Below are 9,780 nucleotides of genomic sequence, written 5' to 3' on the forward strand. Positions count from 1 at the left end.
TCCTTTGCGCTGGTACAAGAGGCAGGCGGGGGTTATCTGGCCATCCAAGCCAGTAGCATCAGGGCTTTTGGGGAGGAACCCAAGTTTTCTGGAGGTGCAGGTGACCGCAGGACTCCTGGTTTTGTGCTCTCGGCTGCTGCGCTCAGCTTCTGCAAGGACCAAGGGTGGAGGTCTGGTGTCACTGAGGTTGGCAGCAAAAAACGTGTCAGTCCCAGGGGAGCCAGCCCCTCCTGCTGAGACCATCTTTAAAAGGTTATCGAAAGCTCCGTGCCCACGGTTTCAGACTCCGGTACAGAGCTCACAGCGGCGGACGCCTGGGCGTGCTGGAAAGGAGGAAAACACACAGAAGAGAGATCGTTCTCCTTCCCTCCCGCTGCTGGTGGCTGAAGCGCTCAGGCGAGTCCTGTAAGCAACGGGTGGGTTAAGACAACACGCGAAGATCAAACGAGGAGCTCCAGGGCACCCGGCGAATGCATCTCACCACGTCGCCCGTGGACATCCAGAAACACCGCCTGGAAGCATCTACATGAGCTACATCTATACTTGCCAAGTGGAGATACCTAGAACACAGCTCTACGGTACCCCACTGAGCACGGGTGGGAGCGTGGAAAATATTTGTTGGGAATATCGCTATATTTGGGGATGGGTTGTGCCTTCAAGAATTCAACTAGAAATAATTGACAGGATGATTTGCAGCCATCGGCAAACAACGTTACTTTCCCGAAAGCAGCAGCACCAGAGGGAAAACAAATTGAAGCAGGTGCGGGAAGAGTTAGGAAGCGCAAGAATTGCATTACCGAGCCAAATGGACAGATTGAGACGGAGGAAAACAAATTGGGAAGGGAAACGGCAGCCTATTGCCCAGATTTTTCAGGTGCTGGGAGGAGGTGGAGGTTGGATTCGGGCTCTGTTTCGAGGCCTGGGAGCCGCGTCTCCATTTGAGCAGCTGTGTTAGTGCTCAGCCTGGGGGGAGGGTGGGTTTTTGGGGCGTGTTTCCACCCCGAGCAGGGCTGGCATCGCAGGTTCGGTGAGCAGCACCCTACAGAAGCACGAGCCCCACCACCGCGATGACCATGAGAAGCCCGGCCAGGATGCAGATGCTGATGAAGACGATGTCGCTGGTGTCCTGGCTCTTAATTTCGTGGGCGTCCATCGCTCCCCCATCCTGCTGTTTGGCATCTACCGGGTTTTCTGCCTGGCTGAGCCTGGACGGGTCAGGGCCGGCGATGAGGGTCACCGAGGCTTCCTTCCTCTTCGGCTCACACTGCACCTCGTACTGGTGGACGTCCTCCCGGTCGCCCACCGAAAAATCGATGTAGAGGGTGCTGACGATGACGGACGTGTTGTTGCGTTTCTGCAAGACAAGGGTCGTGGCTCGTCAGGGCTTTGTGCAGCTTGTTTTCACAGGGGCTTGGAGGGCAGTTGGCCACCAATCAGACCAGCATCTACTGGGAAGATGGGAGAGGGACTGGGAACTCCTCTCTGCAGCCGGTACAGCCGGCATGGGGCTAACCATCTACTCAGCCTGCTTTAAAGGAAGGTTTGCCGACCGCTTACCTGGGATTCGGTGCCGCAGGTGTCAAACCTGGTGTGTATTTTAAAGTTGCCACCAACCACCTGGGCTGCGCAGGAGGGGGTCCCCAAATAAATCCTATTCCTCTCCAGCTGGGCCAGGGACTGCACAGGGATCTGGATGTGGAAGTCCGTCCGGGTGCAGCTGACGTTCATGGGCACAACTGTCGGGACAGAAAACGAGGTACAGGCGAAGAGCTGTTGGGAGGGGATTTCCCCAGGCTGCAGCGACTGCAGCAGCTCAGTGCAGAGCCACGGCCGTTTTCAAAGCTTGCTGTCCCCATCACACACGAAGCAGGCGACCGACAGCACCAGGACTAGCGGGGACATCGGCCTCGTGACTTTGCCGTGCATCTCGCAGTACCTGGCTTTGCTGCCACAGCACTCACGTGACGCGATGAGTTTTCAGGGAAAAAGGAGCTACACGCGAAATGCAGAAAGCATTATTTTATATATCAACATTTTAGCCCTGTCCTGTGCCCGGGTCAGGCACGGTTGGCTCTGCCCTGCTTTCTGCCCCGGGGAGAGACACCACCACCAACCCTCTCAAGCCTCGTCCTCCTTCCCAGCCCTCCGAGTGACGCCCGAGTGCCATTACAGGCAACATCATCACGCTGTCGCTGCCATAAGCAAGGAAGGATTTACCCCGTGAGAGCAGCCGCTCTCCGTCATTGCAAAGCCAGCGAAACGTTTGAGTTGCTGCCCGAGATTAGACCACGGGAGCTTTGCTGGTGGCTTGCCATGGGCACGGAGCTCCCCTGCAGGCTACGACACCCCTGCAAGAGACACCCTTCCAGCGATGAGATGGAGGAGACGCATCTCAGGGGGACCCCCACGCCTGCCTGCCCCGGAGTGACGCGGCTGCGCGGCTGCCACACGGTCCCTGGGGAAGGGTGAGCAGGGTGACCCCGGCCCCAGGGCATCCTCCTGGGGATGGCCCAGCCCAGGTCCTGTCCCAAGCATCATCAGCCTTCCACCGCCCCCAGAACGTTATTTTTGATGGGGAGCTGGCGAACAGCGCACAGCGGAGCTGCTGTTGAGCTGCCCATGATGCCGAGAAGAGGAGCGAGGCAACGGGGAACCCAGCTCCTCTGCGTCACTCTCCTTCCGGCACCGTATTTGGCCCCTCTGGATGCAGAAAGCATCCGTGCAGGGAAAGAAGCAGGGAGGAAAAATGCCCCCCTCTTTAAAGTTAATCCTCTTTCAGCTTGAACCAACCACTTGGGCAGTATGAATTATTGAATTATTCCAGCTCCCTCTGAATCTTGGCCTTATGAAACTGGTAAGATGCAATAAAATCAATATGAAAAAATAGTGTCACTTTGCTCCACTTAGTGCATTATAAAACCATTAGAAGATTTACCAAATAACTAAAGTGCATTAGATCAAGAGGAGGAGGAGGAGAAAATGGATCCTCTCTCCTGGCGCGAAGGCTTTCGTTCAAATGGCCATAAATCACACAGGCCCAGCCCAAGTCACGCCCTTTCGTGGACTCGAAAGGAATATATCTGCATGGCTGAAGAGCTGTGGATGTGGAGGCTGAAAGGAAAATATCTGCATGGCTGAAGAGCTGTGGATGTGGAGGCTGAAAGGAAAATATCTGCATGGCTGAAGAGCCGTGGATGGATGTGGATGTGGATGTGGATGTGGATGTGGATGTGGATGCGGATGTGGATGTGGATGTGGATGCGGATGTGGATGTGGATGCGGATGGAGGCTGAGGTGCCCCTTTGCCATCGAGGGCTCCCGAGGAAGCCGGCGGCAGGGAGAGGCCGGTGCCTCCCGGCGAGAGCAGCTGCTCTGCTGGCAGAGCGCTGGCGCTTGGATGTGCCACGCAGGCTGCTAATTGCAAGCAGATGCCCGAATCGCCGGGCAAACATAGCAGGCAGCCTTAGCTTTACAGAGGGAGGCTCGGTTTCGTGTCCAAGCTTTTGTCCTCCCCCAACCCACATCTGGCAGCCTGTGCCGGGGATTGCAGGAGCCTCGGGCAGCTGGGAGAAGTCACGTCCCTCTCCAGGATGGGGTTTCCCCCCGCTTTTCAGCTAGCACCCCATCTATCTGCAAGCTCCTCTGTCAGGAACGGGGTTTCTCCATGACCAGAGACAGTGAGGCCAAGATTTCTCTCCCTGCACACTGCTGTAGAACAGTAAGAAATAAGCAGGACAAGGGCAGGGACAGACCTGCTGTGCACACTAAAGCCCTACTAGATGGCCGGTACAACCTCCCTCCCTCCAGAGGCTGCAGAGGCTCAGGACAAAACTCCATCCCATCTCTTACCCCTAGAGCCACATCCCCCCCAGATCCCTTCTGCTACACTGGAAACGAAGAACGATTCTGCTGCTGAGGGATACAAGCTCGTACACCCAGGGCCAGCCACCCCCAGCTCCTGTGCCGCTGGTCCAGCAGCCCTGCTCTGGCTCCAGCCCGCCGGCGAGGCTGCCCCTGTCTGAATCATCCCTGACACACAGGTCAGCTCGGATGTAATTACCTTGAAATACAACGAATGCCATAAATTCGCTGGCTTTTGAGGTGCAAAGGTTGGCAAATATATGAGGAAGGTTACGCCCCGCTCCTCCCGCCAGCTGCGGATGCAGCGGCTGGGACACGGGGCACGCTGCCGGCAGGGAGGTGCCAGGCAGGGCTGGCCAGGCGGGTTTGGGAGCACCGTGCCCCGGGGCTCCTGCCCCTCCTTTGGGAGCACCGTGCCCCGGGGCTCCTGCCCCTCCGGTGCTGCTGCCAGTGGAGGAGAGGACACGGTTTATGTTTACCTGCTCAGCTGTGTGCCGGTGGGGCCGGAGCATCCTGGGGAGCAGGGAACAGGGTTGTGGTGCTTGAGCTGGTCACCTCCTCTGGGGCTTTGGTCCCCTAAACCCCCCCCCGGGTTTTCTCTCCTTCACACCCTGAGAGAGGAGCAGGAGCACGGCAGCAGCAGAGATGCGGGGAGGAGAAGCTGGAAAGCATCCCCTGAATACTAAACACAACGTGGAGAATGCGCGTCTCGCACTCTGCGAGAGCTGGAACTTATCCGCTGTGTCTTCTCCACCCCACCCCTAAAGAGCCACGTGCTCTGCTCCTGCAGAAGGGTATCTTCACCGCATGGTCCTTCCGGAAATTACATGGTCTCGGGCATGTCCCGATGGAAATAAAGCATTGTGGAGCACCCAAGGGAGACCTTACCTCCCACGTAGGTGACAGAGAAGCCCCTCTTGGCTGTGTTGCGGTCAGTGTGGAGGACCAGCAGCAGCTGGTTGCGGCGGGAGGTGACCGGCGCTGGGCTCTCCCACCCACACCACCGCCCCAGCAGGGACCCGTTCTCGGCGCCGCCGTCAAAGGCGGCCAGGTGGTCGTAGTCGCAGCCGCCCGTCAGGCTGCTCCGGCCCTCCAGCTCCATGTCCAAGAAGAAGACCTTGACCCGGTAACCTGGGGGCAGCTGGATGCTCCACTGGCACTTGAGGTTGTTGGGGTAGAAGTTGGGGTACCGAGGGCTGGAGAAATTCCCTTTGATGGCGGTGAACACCTCCTGGCACTCGCCTGCTCAGGGAAAAAGGGGAAAGGAAAAAATGAAAGCAAACCTGAAGCCCCTTGGGTGTGGATGAGCTGGCGGCCGAGCGATCACTTGTTTTATTATTTAAGATGCTCTGCCCACCACCTCACTGCTCCCCATCCTTGCGTCTGGCTGATGGACACCCATCAGTTTTGAGGGATGGCAATGCCCAAGGTGGCCAAAGTCCTACAAGAGCAGATGGGGAAAACCCATATCCCCAGGGAATGGGATGAGCAAGGGAGAAGGGCGGCTCTTGCTCAAGAGAAAGACAACCCAGGGCCTGGGGTAGCCACAACAATGCCATTTGCATTGTGTGGTGGTTTACACTTCACACCATCATCTCATGAGCTCTCCCCAAAGGGCTCCCCTCCACTATCATCTCCTCTTGCTGCCGCGGGAGGGAGAGCATCACCACCACCACCCCGGGACCCGTCCCCATGTCCTTCCCACTGCCCCACCACCCCAAGACCCCCGCACCCGAGTAGAAATGGGCCTTGAAGCCCCTGCCCCCGATGTTGAAGTCCGACTTGAAGAGGACGAGGAGGTGTGGGGCAGAGGAGACGGTGCGGGGCGGGTGGGTGCTGCCGCAGTAGCGTCCCAGGCAGGGAGCGGCGGTGGTGGGGCCATCGAAAAGGGCCACGTAGTCAAAGCCACAGCCCTGGCCCCCTTCCACCTGGAAGTCGGTGAACACCAGGGTGAGTGGGCCATCGCCACCGGCCCCCCTGATGCTCCAGCGGCACTCGGCGTCGTTGGGGTAGCTCTCGGGGTAGCGGGGGCTGGTGATCTCCCCGGAGAGCCCCGTCAGCTGCCCGCCGCAGGCATCTACAGGGAGGCATGGATGATGAGGATGGTGAGGGAGGACAGACAGCCCGATGCTCTGCCACGCCATCCCTCCCCATACCTTTCCGGTAGGCGGCGGCGAAGCCGTGTTTGGCCACGTGGCGGTCGGAGCGGAAGACGACGGCCATGACGTGCCAGGCGGAGGAGAAGGGTGGCGGGAGGCTGCGGCCACAGAAGGTGCCCAGGAGGTTGCCCCGGTCCTGGGCAGCCCCATTGTAGACCTGGAGGTAGTCGTAGGCGCAGGCGGCATGATACTCCAGCTCGAAGTGGCTGAAGGAGAGCAGGATGGAGGAGCCCTCGGCCACCACGATCAGCCACGTGCACTCCGTCTCGTAGGGGTACGGCCCCGGGAAGTTGGGGCTGGAGAAATTGCCGGAGGGTGCTGAGAGCACCCCCCCACATTTGATGCCTGGGAGACACAGAGGTGGATGTGATGTCCCCTTTCCTTTCAGGGGAAGCCTAAAAGGATGGAGACGGGGTGCACAGCACCAGCTCCATCCCACCACCGGCACTACCGAAACACCGGTGCCCTGCAGACCCCCAACTGGGCTCGGCCACCCCTTCTCCCCGGAGGACACGTGTCCCCTCCATCACGTTTCATCCCTCCGCGTAACCCCCTTCTCCCCCTGCCACCCCCGCGCTGCCCTGTGGCGTGGCAGCAGCAGGGCTCGGCCGTGCCCGTGAGCTTGTCCTGCCGGTGACGGCACGGCGTCCCCATCCATTTCTTGCCGGGAAAAAGAAAGTAGGGAATGAGTTCTAGTCATCCAGTGGTTCCAGCCTCGCCGGTGCCCTGGCTGCCCAGCCCTTCAGCTTTGTGCCTCCTGCTGCTGATGCTCCCTCCACATAACGGCAGGATCAGCGAATGCAAGCTGGGAGAAATAGGGGTGAAGGGCTGGATGCGCTTAACAGTGAGTTATGCACGTAGGGATCGATTTTCTAATGAAATCTTTATACTGAGACACGGTTATTATAAAATAAGGCGGGGGGGGGCGGGCGGCTGCCACCTGCCCCTGGGTCTGATTAGGGTTGGGGTGAAGAGGCTGATACAGCGGGCACATACATCATGTCTGGGAGGGATGCAGACCCTGTGTAGCCCCCGGGAGACACGTGCAGGTTCCCAAGCAAGGCTGGGCGCTCGCTGCCATCAATCTGGGCCAAGTATATCGCAAATCAATAGTCAGCCAGCGCGCGTTGCTTTTCATCACGCTCGCTGGTGTGGTGACCTCCCGACGAGGGGGGGGTCCTGCGGACGCGTGTGACGCAGCACCACGGCGAACGGGTAAGGGGGGGGTGTGTACGTGTGTGTGTGTGTGTGTGTTGGCACAAGCAGCAAAGCTGGCCAGATCGAAAATCGCCTTGCTAATTACTGGGGATAGGCAATAAAGTAATATGGGGCTGGTACTAAAGGAATAACGTTATTGAAATAAATATCCAGGAGGGGAGCCCGAGGGAGGGGCGAGTAACCACGGGGCAGGGAGACTGACGGATTAAGGGCTGGGTGCCTCGGGGTGCTCTGGGAAGCGCAGGTGGGCGCAGGCAGGGGGATCAGCAGGCAGCACCAGGCAGCGGGGTGGCCGCTTGCCCCACAGGAGCACCCACCCCGGGGCCGGGATGGGTTTTGATTTCTGGCGCGGCCCTTTTGTGAGAAAGGCCCTGCTGTTTTTGGGGAGGGGTACTGCTCGTTAGCCGAGTTACTGGCCCCCCCTGCCCCCCCAAATTACTGTGTTGTCTGCTAACCCTGCCCTGTGTCCCGCGGGGTGTTTTATCCAGGTAAGGTGAGGAGTTTATTACATGCACAGCAACATACACATGCATACATACACCCACATATATATGTACGTGTGTGTATATATTTGTATAGGCACGTGCAACTCCAGAAGTTAACAAAGGCTTCAGCAAAGCACTTGGACACCACAACAGGACAACCCCTACCTGCAATCTTCAGTAAAATAAGCATGAAGCAGAAACTCAAGTGCGTGGCCGTGTCCTGCGCTCGCTGCCGCACACGGCGACTGCAGCTCCCAGCTCCTTTCCCCATGCCAAGCCGGGGGGGGCCCTGGGCCCGAGCGAGCCACTCTCCTCGCATGGGCTGAGAGCTGGGACCCACTCGCACCCCAGAGCCACCGCAGCACCCGCAAACGGCCCTCTCCTCCCCGGGGACCACAGATGCCCATCGGCCCCGGGGTCCCCACTGGGAGCTGGGACCAGGCTCTTACCTCTGCTGGGAGCATCCCCGAGAGCCCCGCACAGCACGGCCAGCGCTGCCAGGCAGCCCGCCCCTGTGCACCCCATCCTCCAGCAGGCAAATCTTCCCTCACCGGCACCCGAGCATCCTTTTGAAGCAGTCTATCCGTGAGGAAAAAAATAAATAAAGAGAGAAATAAATAAAAAGCGGGAGGACTGTAGAATTAATAGCGGAATGAATAATTCATCGCTTGTTTGAATTAAGAGCGGCAAGGTAACTTGATCTATTCCTCCCTTCCTTCACTCAGTTTTAATGATCTGGATCAAATGTCCCAAGGATTTACACTATACCAGATACCTTGTCAATACACTATATTTAGAAGAGATATTAATGTTTCAGATATGGTGTATAACGGCAGTAAGTCTGGAATGACAATATGCCCTTAAGGGGCTATGAAAATAATTTAGTTCACCAGGCAAGCCAGCGAACCAAAATGGGAATTTCAGACTTACCACGGAAAAGCACCTCAGGAATTAACGTGATTTATACTGCGGCACCCACTGCACAAAGCCAACCAGTGGCAAAGGCTAGAGAAACGGGGAACGGGGTTTAAACGCAGCCGCGTCTCCACGTCGGCTGCCAGGTCAGCATCCCTGCAGCGAGTGCCCAGGCTCAGCAGGATGCTCAGCCCGGGAAAGTGGCAGTCGCGAGCACTAAAGATAGCAAATCCCACCTCCCCCGAGGAAGATTAGAGATGAATTGTGACTCACAGGCAAAAAACATCGATTATTATAGAACCTGCTAAGGCCTTGGAGAATTAGCATGTTCTTCCATACCGGCTCGCACTCCTTCTCACCCAGGCTCTTGGATGCACTCGGCTGAAGGTAATCAAGCCTCGGCGTTCGGTGGCAAAGATGTGCTCCTTGTGCTGTGCCACATTAGCTGGAGAAACCCCAAACCCAGCAGCGTTTCGGTTCCTTCCCTCCCACCCAGGAGAGAAACGACTTTCCTGCTGCCATGACCCACACCCAGATGAATGCCAGGAAACAAGAACCCACGAGGGCCTCCCAGCATGAGGGACCTGTGCTAAAAAAGTCACCTTCAAAGCAGCAGGGAAAGAAGCAGCGCGTATCCGTAAATCTCAGGCGGGGAGACAAGTTGCATTTATTAATTAAGCAATGAGGATCGATGCCTGAGACATTTCCTGTGGATTAATGATGGGCTGGGAGGAGCTGATGGCCCGAGGTGCAGCTAAGGACCATTAACGCCAACTGGTCATTAATCCCCAGGAAATGCTCCATGCCAAGGTCGTTAAGTGCCTGCATATATTTATGGGTAATAATAACAACAATAATATTTGTACAGGCTCTCACCCCACCGCCCGGCCTCGCTGGAGCCATGCCGAGGGCTGGTGGGAGCATTGGGGCATCCCAGCCAGGAGTCCTCCGTCCTGAGCCCAGCTGAGGCGGGGGACATCAGGGTGTCTGTCCTGGGGCGTTGGGCACTGTGTCACCCCACGAGCACCAGGGGTAAGTGCACGTTCGAACGAGGAGATGCAAGGCAGCCCTCCCTGTCCTGGGGCGCAGCGCAAAGCTCCTGCTGTGGTGCAGGCTCTGGTAGATGCCTGTGATGCTGGCAC

General features: G+C 57.8%; 1 protein-coding gene across 1 annotated transcript; it reads right to left on the minus strand.

Moving 5' to 3' along the window:
- Positions 1–1,039: 1,039 nt before the first annotated feature.
- CDCP2 (CUB domain containing protein 2) lies at positions 1,040–8,248 on the minus strand. Its single transcript, XM_075509286.1, has 6 exons — positions 8,173–8,248; positions 6,018–6,365; positions 5,594–5,938; positions 4,750–5,103; positions 1,558–1,736; positions 1,040–1,354 (listed from the first exon to the last, which is right to left on the minus strand). The coding sequence occupies exons 1-6, from the start codon at positions 8,246–8,248 to the stop codon at positions 1,040–1,042; spliced, it is 1,617 nt and encodes a 538-aa protein (XP_075365401.1).
- Between the last annotated feature and the right edge of the window lie 1,532 nt (positions 8,249–9,780).

This window comes from Mycteria americana, chromosome 7, assembly GCF_035582795.1.
Source record: "Mycteria americana isolate JAX WOST 10 ecotype Jacksonville Zoo and Gardens chromosome 7, USCA_MyAme_1.0, whole genome shotgun sequence".
Taxonomy (NCBI): domain Eukaryota; kingdom Metazoa; phylum Chordata; class Aves; order Ciconiiformes; family Ciconiidae; genus Mycteria; species Mycteria americana.